Source organism: Octodon degus, unplaced genomic scaffold (genome assembly GCF_000260255.1).
Source record: "Octodon degus isolate 3935 unplaced genomic scaffold, OctDeg1.0 scaffold00046, whole genome shotgun sequence".
In the NCBI taxonomy this organism is placed as follows: Eukaryota; Metazoa; Chordata; class Mammalia; order Rodentia; family Octodontidae; genus Octodon; species Octodon degus.
The window spans coordinates 7035793-7062144 of record NW_004524622.1 but is presented as its reverse complement, the minus strand read 5'-3'; the positions used below and the strand labels follow the sequence as shown (position 1 = coordinate 7062144).

General features: G+C 35.7%; 1 protein-coding gene across 4 annotated transcripts in view; it reads left to right on the top strand.

Annotated features, from left to right (window-relative positions):
• Herc4 (HECT and RLD domain containing E3 ubiquitin protein ligase 4) overlaps positions 1-26352 on the top strand; it is a 119936-nt gene that overhangs the window by 31338 nt on the left and 62246 nt on the right. For 2 of the 4 annotated variants that reach the window (XM_023716150.1, XM_023716149.1), the window contains exons 4-9: positions 908-1067; positions 11784-11855; positions 12847-12923; positions 14715-14936; positions 17234-17325; positions 23397-23527. In XM_023716150.1, coding sequence (XP_023571918.1) covers positions 908-1067; positions 11784-11855; positions 12847-12923; positions 14715-14936; positions 17234-17325; positions 23397-23527 — 754 coding nt within the window. The remainder of the gene's footprint in view (positions 1-907; positions 1068-11783; positions 11856-12846; positions 12924-14714; positions 14937-17233; positions 17326-23396; positions 23528-26352) is intronic. The other 2 variants (XM_023716151.1, XM_004632038.3) reach the window with 1 other exon arrangement.

The window sequence follows — 26352 nt, the reverse complement described above, 5'->3', positions numbered from 1 at the left end:
TATATATAAAAAACAAAACCCACTTGTACTTGTAAAACACTGACAGGTGTAGCATATCTCAGGAAACTTAAGGAGATAAGAGAAAGAATTTAACTTGTGTGACTGATGAACCAGTGAGTGGCTCTTGACAGTTTTTCAAGGGTCAGTTTTAAATTAACTTCTTGTTCAAAACTTGGATACATTTAATCACATATGGAGGTTTTATGTTTAATATTGAAATGGCAGTCTGTAAGTGAACCATCTATTTAATGGTTGTACTCTTTTCAGTTTTCTGCTCAGCCTTTTTAATAGACACTTTATTTTTGAGGTCTGTAAACAAATTATCTTCCACTCAAAAATTGAAAGTTCAGCTGGATATGGTGGCTCACAACTATAATCCCAGCACTTGGGAGATAGAGGCAGGGGGATTGCTATGAGTTTGAGGCCAGCATGGGCTTCATAGTGAGGCCTGTCTCAAAAAAAAAATGCAATTCAGATTATTTAATTTCAAAATCATTCCATAGTAGTGTCTATATAGTATGTACGTTAACTATTATACTTCTATGGCTAAAAATCAAACAGCCTATGTTATTGTAATAATTCCCTTTTTACCTGAGCTCTTCTATTTTCCCTGTTTTGAGTGGACAGTACTTCTGAGGAATCTGTATGAACTGTTCTTCCCCTGAATGTTCATCTCACTTAATATTCTGCGTGGGTTATACCATATAATGGATGTTATTTGTATTTTACTACAATGAAAATTATTTCAAGCAAAAACTTGTGACATTTTCCAGAATAACTGATTATATTTAGTATTGTTTAATCATCTCCTTGGCTTTTTATATAAAATGAGTATTGAATATATTTTATTTTCATCAGAAATTCAAAACTAGAATTAATGTCTTTCTTCTTGACTTCTGTTCTGTAGAGCAGGTTGTTGCCCTGGATGCCCAAAATATTGTAGCTGTTTCATGTGGAGAAGCTCACACATTAGCTCTTAATGACAAGGGCCAGGTGTATGCTTGGGGTCTCGATTCTGATGGACAACTTGGCCTACTAGGATCAGAGGAATGTATCAGAGTGCCCAGGTAACAAAGGTGACCACACAGAGGGTCCTTCATCTTTTATAATCAATTTGTCTAAATCATTCTGCTTACTGTGAGCATGTAAGTGTTGGTATCTAGTTACCACTCCTATAAGAATTTACTAGATGATGTCTTGATTTTAATTTGTGTTTAATGGTTGAATGGTTGTTTTTATAGTTTTGTACTCTCCACAGTCAATAGGATTTATATTTGTAAAGAAAATGAATGAGGAACACCTACTTTACAGCTTTTATCTTAGGTAGTGTACACTGACACATGCCACTCATTCTATTTTTAGTATTCCCTCTATTCATGTATTTATTAATTATTGGTTAGGTGTATGTTTGTCTGCAGCTTGATTTTCTTAAGTCTTCATTGTTGAAATTTAATATTAAATCCATAATATTGTGGCAAAATAACTTACTTCAGAAATTTAAAGCTTCATCCATTTTGTAGTCTAACAGATTTGTATAGGGCATAGTCATTGTTTTGATATAGCTGTTATGAACATGGATATATGTAGGTAAAAAGTAAAGATTTAAAGGAAAATATTTCTTTAGATACATCAGTAGTATACTAACTTGTACTTAGTTTTTAAATCATACAGATTCTGACATCTTTAAGCTTTTTTGTTCTTTCCTCCTAGTATTATTTTAGGGTCAAAAGAACTTTTCAGAGAACCAAGATATTCCTTAATTAATTTTAGACTTACTCTGTGTAGCACATTTTTACACCATTATATATTTTGTTTTTAACATTGATGAGTTTTTTTTTAGGAAACATGACAAAATAGTAGAGCATGAACTAATGAATTTCAAAACGAACTCATAACATTCTATATTCTATAAATACAGTGTTTGTTGAGACTTTGGATAGAATATGTTCATATATTTTCTGTCTTGACTGTGTTCTCACTAAATACAGTGCCACAAGACTCTTCAAACAAATTTCTTCCTTGTTGTTTCTTCTTTAGTAACAAATAACGAACAGGTTCCTAGTTGATTTATGTCTCTTACTGATGGTACTTTTGGGAGAAAAAATTTTTCCTTCAGTAAATTTTAAATTTTCTAGTCATTATAGTTTTTATTTCTTTTAAAAATGATAATTTGTAGCCATGTGGGTTATTAACCAGATAAGCAACCATAGAAACAGTGCCTCATTTTGATCTACTACTTTCTTCTTAGCAGTTGTTGTGGAATAGGGTTTCTAATTTATTTATTTTTTTGTGGTACTGGGGATTGAACTTAGAACCTTGTACTTGCCAGGCAGGCACGTATGCAACTGAACTATATCCCCAGCCCCCAGGGTTTCTAATTTAAGATTTTAACATTGTGTGTGTGTGTGTGTGTGTGTGCGCTTTTTTAGGAAGAAAAGAACTTTATATATTAGACTTTTAAGTCAGCATTCTCAAAACAGTGATTCATAGCAAAGCTTTCTGTATTTTTAACTCTCTCAGTCACATCATACTTTTTTGTTGCTTTTCATTTGTGATATAAAAGATTTGAGTCAGTACTGTCAGTGAATAGTAAGTATAAAGAAAGGTGATTTTTAAGGGGACTTAATGTCGAATTTTATTTGAAGTTGCCAAACAAGAAATTGTGCTCTCTCTATCCCCACTTTATGGTGCTGGTGATTAAACCCAAAACCTTCTGCATACCAGGCAAGGGTTTTCCCATTGAGCCATACATATCCCCAGCCCATATTAGGAATTTTTGTCTGTGTTATCCTCTGACCCTGCTGAGAATCTGAAAGAGAGTTTACTTGGCTTCTTTGGTTTAAATGGCTGCTTTTGTGTATGTTAAGCATGTAAAGTTTAAACTGTATGCTAAGATATTTCTGCTGTTCAGCCTTTTCAGTTTTCTTCATGGATTAACCTGATTTATTATGGCATATACATAGTTTTCACTGATAAACATGATATCATGTTTTTAAAAAGACTTACCAGTGATTTTGTTCCTTTTTTAAATTTCAGTACTGAATATTTTCTTTAGGTACAGTGCTTTTTCTAATGCCTTAGTAGTATTAGCTAGTTTTGTACATTTTACATTGTCTGTAAGTAGATTTCTAAAAGATTAGTGTTTGTATACTTTCATAACAATAATTGGGAAAGGGAAAACTCCATATTAGGTTAATCTTTTCTTTCTAGAAAATCCATTTTAATGCCAGTAGATAAGAGTATCAAAATTAAAGATTGTGGAACAAATAAGTCAATTGTAGCTGAAATTCTTAGTAGTTTTCTAGTTAATTTTCTCTTCTGATTTTGTTTATTTTAATAATTACATATCTAGGGAGAAGATTAAACTTATTAAACAGTAATGATTTCTAAACATGAATATCTGGCTAGATTTTTTTAAATGTAGAATATGTTACATTTGGATATGTAAAAGGTTAACCTTATTTTTTAGTATGAGGGGAAATATGTAATTATCCTTACAAAAGTTTAGAAGAATGCAGTGATATTATAGTACAGTGTATATGGTGATGATCTGAGTTCATGCAGCTAGTTTTGAACTTATTAAATGTTTGAATTGGCATTTTGATCAGTAAGAGTTTATTTTGTTGACATTCAGTTTTGAGCATTTTACAGTTTCTCCCAAATTTTAGCCTTTGAAAGTTAAGAATCATTTTACATTAAAAAGAATAACTATGGGGCCAGGGAGATGGCTCAGTAGAATAAGCGCTTCCCTGGCAAGTGCAAGGGCCTAGTTCAATCCCTGGTTCTGCCAAAAAAAAAGAGAAAAAGAAAAACTAGTGCTTTGTTTTCTTCAGTTGTGTGAGGGATGAAATTTAGGGCCTCACACAGGTTAGGCAGGCTCTCCTCATTGAGCTACCCTCGTCTGTTGTGTTTCTTAATAAGACTACCTTAGTTGTTAGCTTAAATTTTGCAAGATTGAAAAAAGTAATTGGTGTTAAGATCTTCTAAATTTGTTTTGGCTAAGCACGGTGGTGCATGCCTATACCACCAGCTAATTGGGAGGCTAAGGAAGAACCTGGGCAACTTAGGGTGTAACTCTTAAGTATAGAATTAAAAGGGCTGAGGATGTAGCTTCATGGTAGTTTTGCCATAGTGTTTGTCTGTCATGTGTGAGACCCTGGGGTTGGTTCTCCAGCACTACTGAAGAAAGTACTAAACCCTTGAACATTCCAGCCCCATTGTTAAGGATTTTCTTAAGATACTAGGTAAGTTGTAGTTTACCTGGGAAATAGCAAATTGTTAATTGCGCTTTATTGGCAGAATATTTATTACCTTCATCCCTCAAATTTACCAATTGTTGGAATTTTTTCTTTAAAAATACCTCTCATGTTTATATTGCCATTTTATATTATGCTAGAAAAATGGGAGAATACAGTAGTACCACACACACACACACACACACACACACACACATATATGTATATGCATGCATATTAAACAGTGTCTTAACAGATTTTCAAGGAAGAGGTGTTATTAAGTCTCATTTCCAAGTTTTATATTTTTCGTGCAAATTTCAGTCTACTGTAAAATTCATTTAAGATGTTTTTTTTTTTTTTTTTTTTTTTTTTTTTGATATTGAGAATTGAACTCAGGACTTTGCACATGCCAAACAGGTACAGTGCTGCTGAGCTGCATCCCAGCCCTGATTCATTTCTTTCCAATGAATCATTTGTGATGTCAGAGCCATTTATTATGCTAGGCATAAACTTTGGAAGAGTTATTTGAAATATAAATTTGTATAAAATGTCTAGTCCAGAGGTTTCAATACTGATTTTCTTTTTACAGATTTGATTGTTTAGGAATCTTCATGTTTTCTTTGCATATATGTATATACTAATGTTTTTTTACAAAATTAATTTTGATATTTATATTTTTGTTAGGTGCATTTGACTCCTTTTAAAACTTGAACACAAGCATTTATATTGTCTTCACTACACAAAGGATTTTCTAAAAATTTCATTTTAAAAATTGATATCTAAAGTTTGCATATTAATGAGATACCATGTGACTCTGTGTGTGTATATGTGTGTGTGTGTGTTGTGTAATTAGGTTAACCATACCTATTTTATTGAACATTGAGCTCTTCATGTTGAATCTCTTTATGTTGAAACTATTCAAAATCCTTGCTTTGTGAGATAGTACGAAGTTTTTTTTTTTCTTTTTTCTTCTTCTTTTATGTATTTGGTACAGGATCTACTGTGCAGCTTGGACTCGTAATAATTCTCCTCTTTCTGCCTCCCCAGCACGGGGGTTTCAGGCATACACGACCACCCCTGGTCTCGGTGGCAGGCTCAGTGTGCCTGGTCTACGTGGTGCCAGGGAAGGAAACTGGTCCCTGCACTTGCCTGAGCAGGCACTTAGTCTGCTGAGCTATCTTACTAACCCTGGCAATTGTTATCTGTAGATACTGTACTGTGCAGTAGCATACTCCTGGAACATCATCCTCCACTCCCTTCTATCTTCCTCACTCTTCTATAAGCACCATTTTATTCCCAGTTTCTATGAGATTCCCCTCTTCTGTATTATACATAATAGTGAGATTAGTCTACTTGTTTTTCTGTGCCTGGCCTACTTTGCTTAGTGTGGTGATTTCTGGTTCTATCTATTTTTCACAAATGGCAAGATTTTATTTATTTTTACTAGCTAAGTTATATTCCATTATGTACATATATCACATTTTCCTTGTCCATTCATCAGCTAATCTGAAGTTATTTCCATTTCTTGGTTGTTGTGAATTGTGCTGCCATAAACATCAGAGTGCAGCTGTCTCTTTGACGCACTGATTCTGTTTCTTTTTCATATATACCCAGGAGTAGAATTGCTAGATTTTGTGGTGGTTTTTTTTTATATGGGGGATCCAACTCAGGACCTTACTCTTGCATGCAGGCGCTTATGTCACTGAGCTGTTTCCTGGACATAAAATTTTTTTTTGAGAAACTTCATAGTCGTTCATAATAGCTGTTTCATAATAGCTGTGCTATTTGCATTCACACCAACAGTGGGCAAGTATTCCCTTTTTATATTCTCATAGGCACAATGATTATCTTCTATCATTTTAATAATAATCATTCTTACTGGAGTCAGGTGATACCTCATTGTGCTTTTGATTTCCATTTCTGCATTTCCTTGATACTTATATTTTGAGAGTTTTTCATAAGTAGTACCTGTTGGCCATTTGTTTATGTTTTTTGAGAAATGTCTATTTAGGTCTATTGCCAGCTTTGAAATTATTTTGTTAGCTTTTGAGTTTTCAGGGTTCTTAGACCTTCTGGGTACTAATGCCTTGTCACATGTATAGTTTGCACATATTTTGTCCAGTTCTGTAGGTTGTCTTTCTATACTGGTAATCATTTTCTATGCTGTGCAGAAGTTATTTAATTTGATATAATTCTGTTTATGTTTGCTTTGTTCCCTTTGCTTAGGGGTCTTGTTGGCTTACTTTAATGTCTTGAGGCATTTCTTCTGTTTTATTCCTTTTTTGGGGGGGCAGAACCGGGGATCTCCTGTTTTCTTGCCCATTCAAGTCTCCTGTAGCATTTTCTCTGTGTTTTCTTTTAGTAGTTCACTCTTTTGGGCCTTTCACTTAAATGTTTACTTCACTTTGAGTTAATTTTTATAACTGCTAAAAGATAAGACTGCTCTCACAATCTTTTGCCTGTGGCTATCCGTTTGTTGAAAATACTGTCTTTAATGCATGACCTTAGCATCTTTGTTGACAATCAGTTGGTTGTACATGTGTGGGTTTACTTCTAGACCAGTGGTGGTGAAGTTATGGCAAGTGTACTACTGAGGGCTACTTGTTATCATTGAAAGCTCTCGAGGTTTGCCATCGCTGGTCTAGGCCCTGTTCTGTTCTACTGGTTCATGTGTCTATTTCAGTACCATACTGTTCTGATTAAGATGCCTTTCTCTGGTACATTTTGACATCAGGTAGTATATTGTGTACCTTCTGTTTTGTTGTGTCAAATAGCTTTGGCTGTTTCTAGGCATGTGGGCATGGTTCCATACAAATTTTAGCATTGCTTTTTCTAGTTTTGTGAAGAGTATCATTTTTTTTGTTTTGTTTCTGATGGTACTGAGGATTGAATTTAAGGCCTTTGTATGCTAGGCAAGCATTAACCCTTGTTACTGATATTTTTGAAGGATTGCATTGAATCATTGGAGCTCTTTGAGTGGTATAAAGATTTTAATAGTACTGATTGTTCCTGTCCATGAAAATAGATATTTTTACATTTTTGGTACCCTCTTTAATTCTTTTCATTAAGGTTTTATAGTTTCCATTCTTTTAGAGATTGCCTACCTCTTTGGTTGCAATTATTTCTACAGGAATTTTTTGCCATTATAAATGGAATAACTTGCCTGATTTCTGTTTCAGATAGTTACTGGTATTTACTTAGCTGTTGATTTTTGTGTTTTGTATTTTGCCACTTAGTTCATTGATTAGTTCTGTGATGTCTATGAAGATTTCTCTATATAAAAGCATGTCATCTGCCAACAGTTAAACTTCTTCTCTTCTAATTTGGGTGTCTTGTATTTCTCTCCCTTGTCTGATTGCTCTGGCTGGAACTTCTGGTACTATATTGAGTAAAAGTGGTGAAAACAGGCATCTGTATCTTATTCTGGATCTTACAGGGAAACCTTCAAGCTTTTCCCTATTTAGTATAATGTTAGATGTTGGCTTTTTATTAATGATCTTTTATTTTGTTGAGGTATATTTTCTTTATGCTTAATTTGACCAGCTTCCTTTTTGCTCAGCTATTGAGTGATACCAGATGTGTCTCCTGCATCTATGGAAATAAGATTTTGTATTTTGTTCTGTTGATGGTGGGCTATCACGTTTGTTAGTTTGTGCATGTTTACTTAACCTTGTATTCCTGGAATGAAGCCCATCTAATTGTGAATAATCTTGGTATGCTGTTGGTTTCAGTTCAGTAGTATTTTGTGGCATATCTTTTTATGTTCATCAAAGATAATGGCCTGTAATCCTCTCCTCCTCTCTTCTCCCTGCTCCTTCCTTCTTCCTCCCTCTTTTCTCTTCTCTCCTTTTGTCTTTCCCTCCTTTCTCTCATTCATTCGTTCATTCACTCTTTTTCTTACTCTTCTTTGGTTGGATCCTTTGGTTTTGGTACCTGGGAAATGGTGGCCTTCAGATACATTTTGATGAATTTCCTCCTATTTTTGGCAGTAATTTAAGGAGTATTTCAGGCTAGAAGTGTAGCTCAATGCTAGGGTATTTGCCTAGCATGCTCATATTTCTGAGTCTGAACCAGCAGTGAAGGGGAAAAATAATTAATATCATTTGTTTAAGTGATAGATGCATCAGTGAATCATTTAGTTCCTGGCTTTTTCTTTTATTATCGATTCAGTCACATTATTTGATAGTAATTTGCTCAGGTTTTATATTTCTTACGGCTCAGTCTTAGGAAGCTGTATGTATATGAGAACTTGTCTTCTAGGACCTAGGGTTATCACATTTGTTGGTTATTTTTAAAAATTCCTAGGGGCCTGCCCCTTAGCTCAGTTCTTTAAGTGGCTGCTTCAACAAAGCAGTCAGGCTCTGGTTGCTGTGGTTCGATCCCCACAACTCAAGCCAGCCAAACCTGCCCTGAAGGCATTTGGAGGAAAAAAAAATCCTCCTGTAAAAATCCCTACTGATCCTTTGTATTTCCGTAGTGTCAGTTGTAATTCCCCATTCCTTCCTTCTGTTATTTTACTGAGTTCAGTCTTCCTTCTAAGTCTGGGTAGCAGTTTGTCAGGCTATATACTGAACGGAGGACCTTAAGCTTGCCAGGCAGACACTGTGCCATTGAACTATATATCCCCAGCCCTCTTAAATTCTTTTTTATTTTTTTTTGTACCAGGCATTGAACTCAGGGCCTTGCACTTGCCAGGCAGGAGCTTATGTCACTGAGCTATTTCCCCAGTCCTCCCCACTCCACCCCTCAATTTTTTTTTTTTTTAAAAACCCATCTTTTTATTAATTTTTTCCAATCTTTTTGTTGTTATTGTAGTTGTGGTCTGTATTATTTCTTTCCATCTATTAATATTTGGTTTGATTTATTCTTGTTATGGGCTTGGGTATGTTGTGTCTCCTTTTTTTTTTTTTTTTTTTTTTTTTGTTTAAGGAAATTTTAAAATTTCTTTCTTGATTTATTCCGTGATCCATTGATTATTCAGGAGAAAGTTGTTGCCAGGCATTAGCGTGCACACTTGTAATCCCAGCACTTAGGAGGTTGAGACAGTAGCATCACCATGAGTTCAAGGCCAGCCGAGCGACATAATGAGACCCTGTCTCAAAAAACAACACAAAATAAAGTAGAAAAGAGGAGTAAGGTGTGTTTAATTTCCATGTGCTTATTTTCAAGGGTTTTTGTTGTTGTTTTCGTTTTTGTTTTTTCCTTTACTGACTCCTAGTTTTATTGCTGTGTGGTTGGGAAAATATTTGATAAAATTTCAGTGTTTTGAAACCTGTCAGTTGCCTAGCCTATGCTCTGTCCTGGAGAAGAATGTGTGTTCTGCAGCTGTTGGATGGGATGTTCTAGAGTTGTTAGGTCCCTTGGTCTAGGTGCTATTTAACTCTGCTGTTTGTTAGCTTTCTTTCTAGGTGATCTGTACGTTGCTGAAGTAAGAAAATCTTTTATTGTTGCTGTATTGGAATCTGACCTTTTAGGTCTATTGATACCTGTTTTATATATATATATATATTTTTGTTGTTGTTGTTGTTCCTCGAATGCCTTCAGGGCGCTTTTGGCCAGCGGGAGAGTTGTGAGGTTCAAACTGCAGCAACCTGAGGCTGACAGCTTTGTGGAAGCAGCCACTTAAAGGACTGAGCTAGGGCCAGGCCCCCCTGTTTTATATATTTAATTGCTCCAATATTGGATATATATTTATTATCATTATTATTATTTGCTGTTGCTAAATTGACACTTTTATCATCATATGACTTTCCATGTTTCTTTTTATTGCTTTTGATTTAAAGGTTTTTTTTTTTGTTTTTTTTTTTCCGGAACTGGGGATTGAACTCAGGCCCTTGCACTTGCCAGAGAAGCGCTTATTCTACTGAGCCATCTCCCTAGTTCCTAAAGTATGTTTTATCCAGGTGTGCCTATTCTTGCTTTCTTTTGAATTTCATATGCATACAATATCTTAATCTACTCCTTCACTTTCCGTTTATGTGTGTCTTCAGTGGTGAGATGAGTTTTCTTATAAGCAGTATCTTGTTGGGTCTTAGCTATTATTCTTGTAGTCATTATCTTTTAACTGCAGGACATATTGTCCACTGACTTTAAGATTGTTATTGATAGGTAGGTGGTGAAGCCTTGCTGTAGCCCTTGTAAAACTTGGTCTGTAGTATTTTACTGCAGCCCTTTAATTTTCTTTCTTACTCTTTTGCACTCTTCTGCTGGTGAGTGATTTGTGGAGTAGTGTCTTTTATTACTTACTCTGTTTTGGTTTGTCTATTAGAGATTTTTGCTTTGTGGATAACAAGCTTACAGAAAGTATCTTTTGATAATAGCAAACTGTTCTGAATTAATAGTAACTTAATGTGGTCATAAATGGGGGAAAAAGAAAAAGAGAAACAAATATACTAGTAAAAGGACAAAAAACTTTTTGCTATTTCTCCTTGCATTTTAAGTACTTCATATATCTTTATATTTCCATGTTTTGACACATTAATGTAGTTGTTATTATTTTGGTTCTTAGTCTTCATACTAAAAATAAAAATACAAATGATTTGGTTTTGATGAATGTTATAAAAATTCTATTTTAGTTTATTTTCTCATTTATCTTTAGAGTAAATAGAATTTAAGAAACCAATTTGGTAAATTAAACTGAAAGTTAAAAACAAAGCAAGCCCCTTCCCACATCATTAATGTGTTAGTAAACTTACTTGACGATCAAAGGAGATAATTCTTTTTTTTTCAACATAGTAATGCCAAGAGAATGTTTGTCACTTTCCTTTCTGTGTAGTTGACAGTGGCTGAAGGACTTGGCATCTGTCACATTCCAAGCCTTAAGACAATATTTTGGAAAAGAGAGTCACCGAGTTTATTTCATTATGCAAATTTAGAAGTTTTTCCCTCTGGCAAACATGTGTCTCATATTAAGGCCTCTGTGAGTTTACAAATTTATTTTTTTTATCAGTGCATTTGTCACATTGTATTTGCTTAGCAACTGTGGTAGGTGCTAGGGATTCTCAGGGATGCAAGCTGAGTAATGTGGCTAAATTAAATTTTTAGCAGAGGACAAATGTTAATTGACTCATTCAGTAGTGATTGGTAATGATGCATGCCATGAAGGAGAAAAATAAGGTGCTGTGTGATATCATATTTTGAAAATATTTTACTTTGATCTTGAAAATTCAAGTTGATACTTGCAGTAGTTTGTCCTCATAATATTGACTGTAGTGAACAGATCAACATATTGATAATATGTCAAGTGAGCATAAGCAGTTGTAGTAAATAATTAGTAATCTCAGCACAGTTGTATATTTCTGTGTATTTTTATTCCTCTTTCGCATTGCCAGTCTCTAACTTTGCTGTTGCAGAAAAATGGCATTTTGCTATGTTTGAAAATTGAAAGTTGTTCTGGATCCTGCAAATTTGTTGGATTCTGCCAAATTCTAGCAATACAGCTCTCAGGTTTTATAGTCAAGAACATAAGTCCACTAAATAAAATAATTTTAATACAATATAGAATTAGAGTAACTCTCCTTTTTCCTGCTCACAATTTGATTGCTGAAGCTGCTTCCCGAAAATCACGGGTATCGACTCTGTGTTCAGAACTTGCTCCGGACTCTCACTTGGCAGAATCAGGTCAGGTGGCATTATCAGGTAAAGGGAAATAAGAAACATGCTTCTTCCCTCACCCCTCTTCTTTTTTTTTGTTGAAAACATTCAGTCAGAAAAAACAGTAGAATAGGTGAAGGGGAAGTTTATCTGGTGGTGCTGGGATGGTTGACCACAAGATTAGCAGATTTTTTAGTAGTTTTTTTGTTTGTTTTTGTTTTTTTAACTAGCCTTTAGAAATGCATCACAATTAGGCAAAATTAGAACTTGTTATTGATCATTATAATATGAATGGATTAAATTTCCCTAGTAAGTGTCACTAATTTAGATATAAATAAAAGCCTAAAATGAATAGACTTCGTTTGTTTGTGAGTTAGGAGAATATGATAACAATTCCTGTTGGTTCTGTTGGAACCTGATAGCAAGAAAACATACTTATTAAAACCAGGTGAATCACCAATTTTAGGCAAATTAAGTGTTATACATTTGTTTTACAAATATATTGCCAACAGCACTTGGTAGGCTGAGGCAGGAGGATTGCCGTGAGTTCAAGGCCAGCCTGAACTGCATAGTAGAAACCCTGTCTCAAAAAGATAAAAACAAACAAACCCCCCTCAAGACCCAAATATGTTGTCAAGTTTCACACTTCAAAGACTTTAATGTTGATATTAAAACATCTGAATTATAAGAGGACTCTGAAGAGTACTTGATGTATGAGCAATTCTCTTTACTTCACTTGATCTTAGCCAAAAGGCTGAGAAGTGATAATTTTCTTTACTTAAATACTGTTTTCAAGGGTTTTTGTCATCACACGTGCTGTTTTATATCTGAATCTTCATTACTGATTTTTTACGTATTTTTTTGGTAAATTGGCCTTGACTGAAAAAGCATGACTTACTAGGTCAGTAGAAAGCTACATGTAGTATGTGTTCAATAAATAATATAAATAAATGACATTCAAGATCCCTGTGTTAAATTGAATGAGCTGATCCTACTCTCTCTTCTTCTTGTTTTCTAGAAATATTAAAAGTTTGTCAGATATCCAAATAGCACAGGTTGCTTGTGGTTATTACCATTCACTTGCGCTTTCTAAAGGTAAGCATTGTTTTTTTCTTATTTTCAGTTTCACTGTTTGGTACCTAACCTGGGGAGAAAGGCCTCTAGCTATATTATTTTTCCAAAATTGTCCTGGTTCCTACTCCTTTTTATATCTCATAAATTTTAGAATTAGCTTGTGAATTTTTACATACAGAAAGAAACTGCTGGGATTTTGATTGTAAGTCAATTTGAAGTAAGTCTTTACAGTTTTGGATCTTTTTATTTTGTGGAAGTGTTGAGACAGAATCTTTCTGTGTAGTTCAAGCTGGCCTTGAACGTTTTAGGGATCGTCCTGTCTCAGCCTCCTGAGTGCTGGGATTACAGGCACGCATGAGCATGCCTAGCGCAAACAAACTATTTGAGGCAGAAAAAATACATACCACTTTGGTCAAAGTAGAAGTAAAATCTTGTAACGTAAAGAAAAATGTATTTTACTTTATGGACTTGTTAAAAAAAGGAAAAGGGGGGCCAGAGAGATGGGTCCCTGCCAGTAGAATAAGCTCTTGCCTGGCAAGTGCAAGGACCTGAGTTCCATCCCCGGTTCTGCCAAAGAAAATAAAAATAATTTTAAAAAATTAAAAATAAAAAAATGAAAGGATTGTTATTTGATCTGAGTCTCAAGATGAGTAGAACTTAATAAGAACTAGAGAAGTGTTGAAAAGTGGGTAGGGACGTTGAGTGAAGGAGGGTGATAGTCCTAGTAATGACAGCCAAGAGAATACTTGAGCATTGACTTACGGTTTTATTTGGGTATTGTAAGGGCATAAGAGACTTAACTGGTATTTCAGTTTAGGTTGAAATAAAGACATCTGCTCCAAAGGGCCTTAAATGTCATGTTAGGGAATTTGAACTTTATAGACAGTATAGAAAATGGTATTTAAGTGTATTCTTTGTTGTTTCTTTTCCGGCTCTTCGTTATTTGGTAGATAGATATAATATAAATTCAAGGTTTTACTCATGTAGACACTGACCATTTTTCCCCGTTATACAGCTTTTTATGTGTTAGGTGGTATACTGTTCATTTAATAAATAGTGTGAATTAGGAACGCTACACTGTACAGTGATATAGTGATTACACGAGACATTACTGGCTGCCATGGTACAGTCACACAAATAATGGCTTCACTACATACTATGATAAGGGCTATAAAAAACAAGTTTACAGTGTACCATATTTAACAGGACACCAGATTGAATCTTGGAAATGAGCAAATGAAGACTAAAAGACTGGTGGGTGGAGGTTAGAGGTGAAGTGCACAAAGGTGAGGGGACAGTGTGGGGGAGGACATAGCAAGTGCATGAGAAGTAGCCATTGAAAGACACAAGGAAGCACAAGTATGGTCAATAGGCACTGGGGAGATGCTGGGAAATGAGAGGGGCAGCACGGCGGATGTCAGCCCTGTAGGCTTTCTGAGCAGATAGGACATATTGAGGTATTTTCTTTTAGGCAAGGAAATGATCGTATCTACAGTTTTCTAGTATCACTGCAGGTGTATGGTGACTGAAGCCCCAAGCTTTTGATGAGTTCTTGGTGAGAGAAATTGTAGAAGTGAGACCTGAGGAGGATTCAAACTGCCCTTTGTCAGGGAGCATGAGAGTAAGAAACTCATCTTCATTGGGGGATCTGTGCTAATGGTATGAATACAGAAGTTCTCTGTGGTATGGTTTCTAGATAAGAAATCAACTTAATTGTTGAATCCATCTGAGAGGTAGAGGGTTGCCAAATGGCAGATTATTCTCAAATGACACTTTTTGTCAGAAAAATAATTTATGATTTTTGTTTTACAGCAAGTGAAGTTTTCTGTTGGGGACAGAATAAATACGGCCAGTTGGGTTTAGGCATTGACTGTAAAAAGCAGACATCACCACAGCTGATTAAGTCTTTGCTAGGAATTCCATTCATGCAAGTTGCAGCAGGAGGAGCACATAGTTTTGTACTCACACTTTCTGGAGCTATCTTTGGATGGGGACGCAACAAGTTTGGTCAGCTAGGTCTTAATGATGAGAATGGTAAGTTTTTATTGTTCAAATGTGCTTTTAAGGTAAGAGGTATTTTTGTTTGTTTGTTTTTGAGATGAGTGAGTAATTCTTAGTGTGTCATAGCAAGATGTACCCAAATCTTTCTTAAGGAAATGGTAGGAAAGCCAAAAAAAAAAAAAAAAGCCTTATTACCTTAAACTATAGGACATATAGCTGGACAATGTTTATTGCATGGAAATTAAAAATTAAATTGAAAAATATTACTTAAAATTAATAACCAGCACTGTTCCCAGTATTGGCTACTAACCATGGAGAGAAGCTACAGATGACTTTGGGCAGAAGCTGGGAACGTAGCTCAGCATTGCTCTCAGCATGTGCAAGGTCTGATCGCAGTGATGCAGAGAGGTTTACTCAGGCAAGCTCTGTGAAGTCTTAAATCTGTTTGTGTAGCCTGAGGTTATTAAAGGAATTTTTGGTTAGGCTTTTCTTTTGACACTAACGATAGATTCCTGAAAATGAGCAGAATTTGAATTTTTAAAATTATAATTGCTTTTTAAAAATAATTTTATTGAGAAACAATTAGCAATGAGACAGTTTCAAAACTGATTACTAGCACAGTTTCAATAATTAATACATTGCTTATTGTTGTCTTACTGGTTATTCATTGTACAAGATGCAGACATGAAGGGGTTGGGAAGATAGCTCAGTAGAATAAGTGCTTGCCTGGCAAGCTCAAGGGCCTGAGTTCAATCCCTGGTTCCACAAAAAAAGAAAAAAAAAAAAAAAGATGCAGACATGATATCCTGTCCACAAACACTATTTGAACAAATCTCTCTTTTCATTGCATTAAGAAGATGCAGCTGTGTATCTATCCTAACTGTTTTGAATATACAGATGCAAAATGTTCATTCATTTGTATCCCCTTTTTTGTTTAGTTTTGTCAGAGAAGGGTATTCCATTATCATTTAAATATTGTAGGTGCATGAATTCAGCAAAATATTCCAATATGGTCTAGTAGTCCATAATAATAGTGGGTTTTCTGTAGGACTGGCAATGTTGGAAGTTGTTGACTTGAACCTTTACAGCTCAACATATTCATATGGCTTTACTTTTTATACTTTGTTTTTATACTTTTCTGCTGGGTGGTTAAGACCAAGAGAAAGCAACATCATGTAACCCAGTTGTGTCCCAAATTTTCTGATCAAGGAGATTATGGGGCCACAGAGGAAAGTGATCAGTGATGTAGTGTGCCTAAGAGTCACATGGAGAGAAAACATTCTCTCAGGCTTTCACAGAGAGCAAATGGGTCAAGCAGCTGCCGTGACTCATCCACATAGCTGACACTGACAAAGGATCTACAAACTGTGATACATGGTTTCAGGTTAAATCCTGAGGGGATTGGATTGACCTTAATCAGATACAAAAGTTACATTTTTTGTTAAAATTATAATTACTTGAGACAAGTGAAATCTTAATGTGGTTTTTTTTCCATAACTGCAGTCAGTTAAATGCCAGTATTTAACATAGAGAAACTAATTTTATAAAATTTAACATAATTGTAATACCTGAAATAGATAAAATGAGTGCAAGATCCTGAGTTTGATTTCAGGTACCAAAAAAAAAAAGAAAAAAAAATACATATATATATATATATACGCAGTTATGTTTAAGAAATATCTGCCACATGCTGTGTGTGATGGTACCCAGCTGTAATACCAGCATTTTGGAGACTGAAGCAGGAGCATTGCCATGAGTTTTGAGGTCAGCCTAAACCATACAGTGAATTCAAGGCCAGCTTGAACTATACAGAGAGGCCCTGTCTTAAAAACCAAAAAAAAAAAAAAAAAAAACAAACCCTATTTTGTTTGTTGAAGTTCTGTATCATTTCTAATGTATTATTTTTTTTACTATTTTGTATTCTCTTTAGATAAAAAAAAAATGCTACATTAAGAAATTACAGACCCTTTCTGCTACAAATAGCAGAAGTAGTGTTTTTAGACTGTTAAGTAGAGTCTTTTGAGGTCAGTTATCAGAAAGTAACTATAAAGAATATGTTATATATAATTAGAAGATTTGAAATATATTGACTGCCAGTTCCTGTGGAGCTTGCTATGTAAGTTGTTTAACACTTAATTCTGAATTACTTTTTTTATCACTATAGCATGGATAGGACTGTGAACTCAAGTTTTAATAGTCTTGTACTGCAAAATCATACTTAATTAAAATTTTTTAGCCATCATTATTTACTGAGCTCTGAACACTATAGGAAAAATTCATAAGAGGTTTAAATTTTAAAATATCGTTAACATCTGTTTTGAAATTTTCAGATAGGTATGTTCCTAATTTACTGAAGTCGCTAAGATCTCAGAAAATTGTTTATATTTGTTGTGGAGAAGATCATACTGCTGCACTAACTAAGGTATTGTACTTTTAAGACTTCAGTATTATTACTTATTTGTAATTAAAGGATGTTTTCATGTTTACAGTAGAACTTGAGTGATTTTAGTGTATCAGAAATAATTTATCTCAGGCCAGGGAGATAGCCCAGTGATGTTAGCGCCTACCTGGCGAGCTGAAGGTCCCAGTTTGATCCCTGGTACTGAAAAAAAAAAAAAAAAGGAAAAGAAAAACATCTTGGGGGGCCTTCCCTTTCGCTCAGTTCTTTAAGTGGCTGCTTCAACAAAGCAGTCAGGCTCAGGTTGCTGTGGTTCGATCCCTACAACTCAAGCCAGCCAAAACTGCCCTGAAGGCATTCAGAGGAAAGAAAAAAGAAAAAGAAAAAAGAAGAATATCTTGGAAAGACTTGTTTTTTAAAATAACTTTTTTTTTTACTTTGTTTAGGGTTATGGAATATGAATTATTCTATACAGAGAGTTTCTTAGCTTGATATGAAATATTGCTTAAATAATATTTGAATAAAATGATTCTATTTTAGTTCCATTAGGCATGTTCTGTTATATATATTGATCCCTTGATCCCGTTTATATTTTATAGCTCTGCCTAATTTGCCTAGTTTGGCCATTTGGGCTATAAGTAACAAGTAACAGGAAAGACTGGATTTGTGTTTTTCATAGGCTGAGTATTGTCCAAACAATTAGTGAGCTTTCAGCAATCTTGTCAGTGGTATTTGCTCACTGCTGTCTTATGTATGTGCCGTTTCTTCCTTTATTTTTTTCTTTTTCTTTTTTTTTTTCCCCATAATTTTATTATGTGTCATTTCTGTATCAGTAATGCTTAGTTCTCTGATGGGCAGAAGTTAAATGAAACGAAAACATAGCCTAGATTTACACCTAGATGGTAGGTGATTTACTTGCATGTGAGAAGCTCTGGGTTCAATCCTGCCCCAGAGGCCAAAACCAAACAAAAAAGCATTTAATTTTCCTAAATATTATTTACCGTAGTCACTCATATTAACATAAAGACTCTGGCAAGTTTTCATTGGCCAAATTAAAAATCAGTATTTGGCTGCTGCTTTATTGTTTTGCATAGTAGATAAAATTGATAAAGAATTAACTTTAACCATGCCTTGAAATTAAACACGATAACACTTATTTTTAGTAATTTCAAATTCACTGAACTGTGTGCTCTTGGAGGCTGAGGCAAAAGGATGGTATATTCTAGTCCAGCCTGGGCAATTTAGCAGTTTAGTGAGATCCTGTTTCAAAAATAAAAAATGGCAAGGACCATGAGTTCAATCTCTATTATGGAAAAGATAGAATGTCCAATTACAAAAGTTAATTTTAAGATACTTTATTTCACTTGCCTTTTAGTAAAAAAGCTATAGTATTTGCCAGTTTTAGTGATTTTAGCATTCAAATTGTGAATTACTGAAATTTTATTTTTTTAATAAAAAAGGATCTTGCTATGTACTTCAGACTAGTGTAGATAGCCAAGGCTGGCCTCAAACTCAGTGGCTATCCTCCTACCTCAGCTTTCCGAGTGCTAGAATTACAGGCATGCACCACCATGTCCAGCTCAAAATTTTATTTTAATCATGTTGGCAAGTTTTACAGATGTTAGGCATTTTAAGGAAATGTAAGTAGTATTTTGTGTCAAACTATTTTGTGCTGGGCATGGTGGTGCATGCCTATAATCCTAGTACTCTGAGGCTGAGGCAGGAGGATTGCTGCAAGTTCAGGGCCAGCTTGGGTTACATAGTGAGTTCAGGGGCGGCCTGAATTACACATTGAAACCCTGTTACAATGAAAGAAAATAGACAGTATTTTGTACACTGTCTAATTTTGTATAATACACTCATGTTGTATACTACAAAGATTATTAATGTTTTGCAAATCTAGCCTACCAACATTGACTATCTTATTGTTCTTGGATTTATGCTTGTTTATAAAATGCTACTTCTACTTATCTTCTACATTGCTTTTGTTTTTTCAGAAGGCAATAGTTGGTGATATTTCTTCACTGCTGTATTTGGTCTACATTATATTTAGCAAAGTACAATAAACATCTCACAAGCAAATATTATTTCTTAAGTAAGAATACATGTTCCATACCATATATCTTTTGCTTTTCTGGAAGAATTTCTTTCTTATAGATTAGGATTATCTTATGAAAGCGTTTTCTTGTGTGGAATTCACAACAGGAAAGCTACAATAATGAAACTGCATTAGGAGAGTTAAAGAATGACTCAAAGACAATTGGAATGATGGCTGTGTTGATAGATAAAAGGACACCACCCAGAACATGGTTTTTTTCAAATTCATTTTCATATTCATTATATAAATCACATGTAGATAGACCTTTTGACTAGCAAGCCCACTTATAGTAACTTACCTCAAAGATGCAAAGTTGTAATATTTATCATGACATCATTTTCTTTTTCTTTTTTCTTTTTGCCTTACTTGGGCTCCAACTTGGGACCTTGTGCTTGCCAGGCAGGTGCTTATGTCACTAAGCTATCTCTCCAGCTCCATGACATATTTTAGTAACAGATGATTAGCAGAAATTCAAGCAGCATCCTAAATCACACAGCCTAGTTGAACTAACAGTTCAGTGCAGTATAAAATACAGAATAAGGAAAATCTCATTTTAATGCTATGACATGATCTCCAGAACAAATTAAATAAAAAGAGCATAATACAGATGTTTTTTTTAAGAAAAGGTTAAAAATAGAACATAATTATTTTATATTTTGTAAATAAACTTATTTTGAAGAACAATAAGAGGAGATAATTAAGAATAAGCCAAATCTGGAGCTGGGGAGATGGCTCAGTAGAACAAGTGCTTCCCTAGCAAGCACAAGGGCCTGAGTTCAATCCCTGGTTCCACAAAAAAAAAAATAAACCAAATCTACGAAGAAATCTTAAACTACATTCTGTATGCTTATTATTTGTAAGAAAATTGATATTGCTCTTTAAATTACAACATACTCTGTATAGTAAGACAAGTATGTAATTATTACTGGCTTTCAGGTTAAGGGAAAGAGTTATAAAACTGTAGGAACTAAATTTGAACTCCAGTTTTTACTTTGAATCACAGCTATTAGTATAAACTCTTCATTTTTTATTATTTAGGTTTTTGATTTGAGTTTTGGTTGTACTGGGCCTCCATCATGCCAACCAAGTGTTCTCCACTGAGCTACATTCCCAGTCCTTTTTGAATTTTATGTAGAGAGAGGATCTCCTTAAATTTCCCAGGCTGACCTCAAACTTGGGATCCTTGTATCTAGGGGTTAACAGGTGTGTACCATCCCCTGTAATTCATGGTGATGGCTCCATGAATTATTTTTTGTTTCTAATCTGTCTTTATCTAATCAAATCTGTCTTTTTTGTAATTTCTAAAAATTTAAAAAATATTTTTGCTATTGCTACTGAAAGGCCCTTGGCATAATGAATCATGTATGATGGAGCAGTGAACATCCCTTGAGTGCTATAGATTCTTCACTAAAAGGAGCAAGTTTTTTTAGAGAAGTGTCCCATTCCTGGGGCAAAAAAAGTATAGGAGAATATGAGTATGACTGTGTACCTTTGGAAGCAGCTGCTGGGAGGCTGAGGCAGGAGGATCACTTGCCTGGTCTGTGAAGCCAGGCTAAGGAATATAGTGAGACCCAGGTTCAAAACAACCAAAAAAAAAAAGAAAAAGAAAAGTGCACAAGAATATTTTGAGGCATTTCGTGATGCAGAAAAGGAAAGATTACTTTGGAGGAGGAGATTTTATTGGCTATCAAAATGAAGTAATTACTAAACAACATCAGCCATATAGAAATGTATGACTTTATAATGATCTTTTTTTTTTCTCCCCACCCTGTAATGATCTGTCTTATCCTTAAATCAGTATAAGCAAAGTTCATTGTTTACTTTTGGGAATTGCTAGGGCAACAACTCATTTTGCAAGAAAATCAGTAACTAATGAGAAAAAATTAAGCATTTATTCTGATGTATTTGCGAGTTGAAGGGTAATTTAATAGTTGATGAGTTCAACTTTTTATAGAAGAATCTAAAACTAATAAACCTAAAATAAATGAAAAAATTAGAAATTACAATTTTGTACCTCAATGAAATAATGAGTCTAGGCAAAATTATAAGGTTAGTGGGGAATGATTAGGATGATACACTTTATCCCACTTAATGTTTTTAACGTTGCCAACTGGATGTTATGATTTGTGATATGCTATAAATAATGAAGATTATTTTGTGAGTTTGATAATAGTATTATGATTATATTTTTATCTGTTAAAGATACATATCTTTGAACATTTATGCAGGAAGTGATTTGATGACACTTTAAAATACAGTCCTTAAAAATACAGTCCTTGGGGCTGGTGGGATGGCTCAGTGGTCTGGAGTACCTACTTAGAACAAGCTTAGCTAAAGCACAGGGACCCTGGTTCAATCCCCCAGCACCACATGCCAGCCAGCCCCGCCCCCTGGTGGGCTGAGCTGGCCACACACACACAGACGCGCGCGCGCACACACACACACAAATAAATTAATAATTTTAAAAAAATACAGTCCTTTTTGTTGAAGTACCCTCCCCAATTCAGAATGGGGTAGCAATGAAATAAGATACCTTTTTACCAGTAATAGAAACTGAATCAAGGTTTAATATAATGATTCCCCATATTTTCTCTGGCATATGAGCTGGCAAAGTGAGTGCTACTGTTTTCTTTTTACTCTTTTGTTCTTGTTTGAAAAAAATTTATTTCCTCACTTTGCAATATGTGTAAATTTCTTCATACTGTTATGAAGAAATTAACGTAAGATTGGATATACAGTTATAGTAATAAAAGCGAGTTGTGACCTGAAAAATACTAATTGTAGTTATGTCATTGTCATCATTGACTCTTTCTGCAACCTCTAATCTAAGTATGTATTTTTAGAACTTTTTTGAAGACCATCTTAATGTCATGACTATCATATACTACAAATTTCTGCCTGGACAGGGGAGATAGCTCAGTGGCATAAGCACCTGCCTGGCAAGGTCGTGAGTTCAATCCCTGGTTTTAAAAAAAAAAAAATGCTGTATTTGTGGTATTTTTGTTTTTTATTTTGAAGCTAGGGACTCGCTATGCAGTTTGGACTCAGTGATCTGCTGTCTCAGGCTCCTTTAGTGCTGGGGTTACAGGCATGTGCCACCATACCTGGCATGGCATGCAGTACTAGGGATCGAACTCAGGACCTTGTGCTTGCCAGGCAGGCCTTTCTACCATTGAGGTATCTCCCCAGCTTTTTGGGCCCCTTTATGAGTTTTATTTTTATTTTTTGTCTTTTTGAGATGGTGTGTTACTGTTCACTTCAGGGAGGCCTTGAGTTTACTGTATAGCTGGTCCTGAATTCACAATGATTTTCCTCCCTGAGCCTCCTTAGTGCTAGGATTACCACTGTGTCCTCTCTATGAATAGCTTTTATGTTTAGAGCATAACTGTCTTGCCAATTGATGATGCCATTTTTAGGTGTTTAATTTTATTTATTTGGTATAGGGTCTTTTTTTTTTCCAGAACCGGGGATTGAACTCAGGCCATTGTGCTTGCCAGGCAAGCACTTATTCTACTGAGCCATCTCCCCAGCTCTGGTATAGGGTCTTGCTATGCAGCTCAGACTTGTAGTGGTCCTCTTGTCTCAGCCTCCTCAGCACTGGGATTAAAGGCATGCACTGCCACGCTTGGTTTCTATGGCCAGTTCAGCATGGGCCAGCACGGCAATGGGGTACTGGAGATTGAACCTGGGTCCGTGGGCTTGCCAGGCAGGTGCTTAGACCGCTGAGCTATCTCTCCATCCCCTAGGTGTTTAATTTTATGTTACTTGGAGTATTAATGCCATGCATTTAAGTACTTAATGAAGATTTTTACCTAGGACTTCAGCTTCCAAAATGAAAATATTTAGCTTTCAACCTGTAATTCAGCGGTCGTCTGGTAAACTTTCAAGACAGTAGAAGAGAAGAAAAACATTGAGTTCATATTAAAGATAATATATTTCCAAAGATGACTTATTTTCTATTATCAGGTGTTCTAATACATGGTTTTGTCTTTTTTAGGAAGGTGGAGTATTTACTTTTGGAGCTGGAGGGTATGGTCAGTTGGGTCATAATTCCACCAGTCATGAGATTAACCCAAGAAAAGTTTTTGAACTTATGGGAAGCATTGTCACTCAGATTGCTTGTGGAAGGTGAGCTATAATAGAAGAGTATTTTGTTCTCTATACTATGCTTGTATAGGGGTTACTCAGTAAATTTTTTTACAGGTTTTAAAAATTTTGTTTGATACAGGGTTTTGCTTCACAGCTCTGACTCATAGTGATCCTCCTGTCTCAGCCTCCCCAGTGCTGGGATTATAGACATGCTCCACCATACTTGGTTTCAGTGGTTGGCACAGTGTGCCCAGGATTTAGCGTTCCAAGTTCTGGGGCTGGCACAGCAAGTGGTACTGGGGATCAAACTCCGGATCTTGTGCTTGCCAGGCAGATGCACCAAGCCATCTCCCCAACCCTAATTTACAGGTTTATTAATGTGAGGTAAAGACTTCCTCCAAGTGTTCAGGTAGCTACTGAGGAGTCATAGTAAGAGGAGAGCCACTGTTCATATGTGGCTCTGTTTCCTTCAGCAGCGCATAGAGTCCTGTTTCTCCAGTTCACTGCCACAGCTGTTGTTTTTCTCAGGGGGCCATTCTGAAAGATAGGAAGTGGTATCTCACTGGGAGTTACTGTGCTTTTCCCTAATCTTTAGTGATTAGGCTTCATGTCTTTATTGACCATTTTTCTATTCTCTGGTTGGACTGTATAATGTTGATTCCCCCCGACCCTCTTTCGGCAGTGTTGAGTTCCCCTGGGTTTGCCCATGCTAGGCAAGGGCTCTCTTCTGGGCTACATTTCCAGCCCTTTTTTTTTAAATGTATTTGGTACAGGGTCTACAGGGTCTCACTATATAGATCAGTCTCATAGTGATTCTCTTGTTTTTAGCTTCCCAAGTGCTGGGATTATAGGTGTGCTTCAGTACACCCAGTCTCAGTCACTGGCGGAGTACACTGGGGATCGAACCTTGGCTGCTGTACTCTTGTCTAAGCAGGCGCTTTAGTCTGCTGAGCTATCTGGCCGGCCCCAGCCCCTTTTTATTTTTTATTTTGTGACAGGTCTTGCTAAGTTGCTGGAGCTGGCTAGACTTTTGATCCTCTCTCCTCAGTCTCCTGAGTAGCTGGGATTATGGAACTGTGTTATGATGCCTAGCTAGTATCTTTTGTAAATGGCAGGTTGTCTTCATTATTTTAGAAAATTTTACATATTTAAGAGATGGGGGATTGCTGTGTTGCCTGGGCAGACCTCAAACACTTTGGCTCAGTTAAGTGACTTTTGGCCCCTGGCTCCTGACTAATGTGGGCTACTGTACCTGGTTGACAGTATCTTTGTAATAACTTCCATGAAGTCCAGTTTGTGTATTACTTTTTCATTGCCCATGCCTTTGGTGTCATATCTAAGAAATCATTGCCAACTCAAAGTCGTGAATCCTTTGCACTCTTTTCTTCAAGTTTTATCCTTTGGATTTAGATGTTTGGCCTGTTTTGAATTAACTTGTATATGGTATGAAATAAGGATTCAACTTCATTCTTTTGCATGTGGATAGCTGTTTCCTTTGCACCATTTGTATAAAAGATAATATTTTCTCCCCTGAATGGTTCTGGCACACTTGTTGAACATCATTTGAACATAGACTTTAGGATTTGTTTCTGTGCACTTTATTATGTTCTCTTGATATGTATTTCAGCACTGTATTGTTTGAGTTATTACAGCTTTGTAGTAAGTTTCAGAAACCAGGAAGTTGAAAGTCCCCCAACTTATTTTTCTTTTTCAAGATCATAGTAACTATGTAGGAGTCCTTTGAGGTTACATGTGAATCATCAGATGGGTGTTTCTGTTTCTGGAAAAACAATGTTGGGTTTTAATAGGAATTATGTGGATTCCCCCTATGTTGATTTGAATACCATTGACATTTTGATATAAATCTTTGAAATCTATGGATATGGGATGTCTTTCCATTTCTTTCTTTTATATATGTATATATATTTAGTATAAGGTCTATAGGGTCTCACTATGTAGATCAGATTTGTAGTGATTCTCCTGTTTTCAGCCTCCCAAGTGCTGGGATTATAGGCACACAACACCACACCCAGTCTCCATGGCCATCTCAGTGTGCCCCAGGGGCAGGGCTGGCAAGGCATGCTGGGGATCTAACCCCAGCCCCTATTCTCTGCCTAAGCAGGAGCTTTAGTCTGCTGAGCTATCTGGCTGACCCTCTTCCATTTATTTCTTAAGTTTTTTTAACTTCTGCTTTGTAGACTTACTAGTTCAAACAGGTTTTTGTGGGATTCTTTAGTATATATACTCTACCTATCCATAATCTTTTCCTTTTTTTAAAAAAATGCATTTGATTGTTACAAGGTCTCACTATGTAGCTTGGACTCATAGTGATCCGCCTGTTTTTCAGCCTTCCCAGCACTGAGATTATAGGCATATGTACTCCGCTATGCCCAGACTCTGTGGCCAGCTCATCCTGCCCTGAGGGTGGGGCTGGTGCAGCATGTGGTGCCTCAGCTCGCTTGCATAAGCTTGCCTAAGCAGGTGCTTTAGTTTGCTGAGCTATCTCACTGGCCCCCATATATGTAATCTTTATTTATTTTTAATTTAATTTTTGGATTATCCAGAGAATTTTTATTTTTCCATAATTTTATTGAGAAACAAATAGCAATGAGACAGTTTCAAATCCAATTAGTAGGACAGTTTCAATAATTAATACATTATATATTGTTATCTTAGTGGTTATTCATTGTACAAGATGTGGATATGATAATCCTGTTTACAAACAATATTAGAACAAATCTTTCTATTCATTGAATTAAGAGATTATAGCTGTAGGGGCTGGTGAGATGGCTCAGTGGTCTAAAGCACCTACTTAGAACAAGCTTAGCAAAGCACAGGGACCGCGGTTCAATCCCCCAGCACCA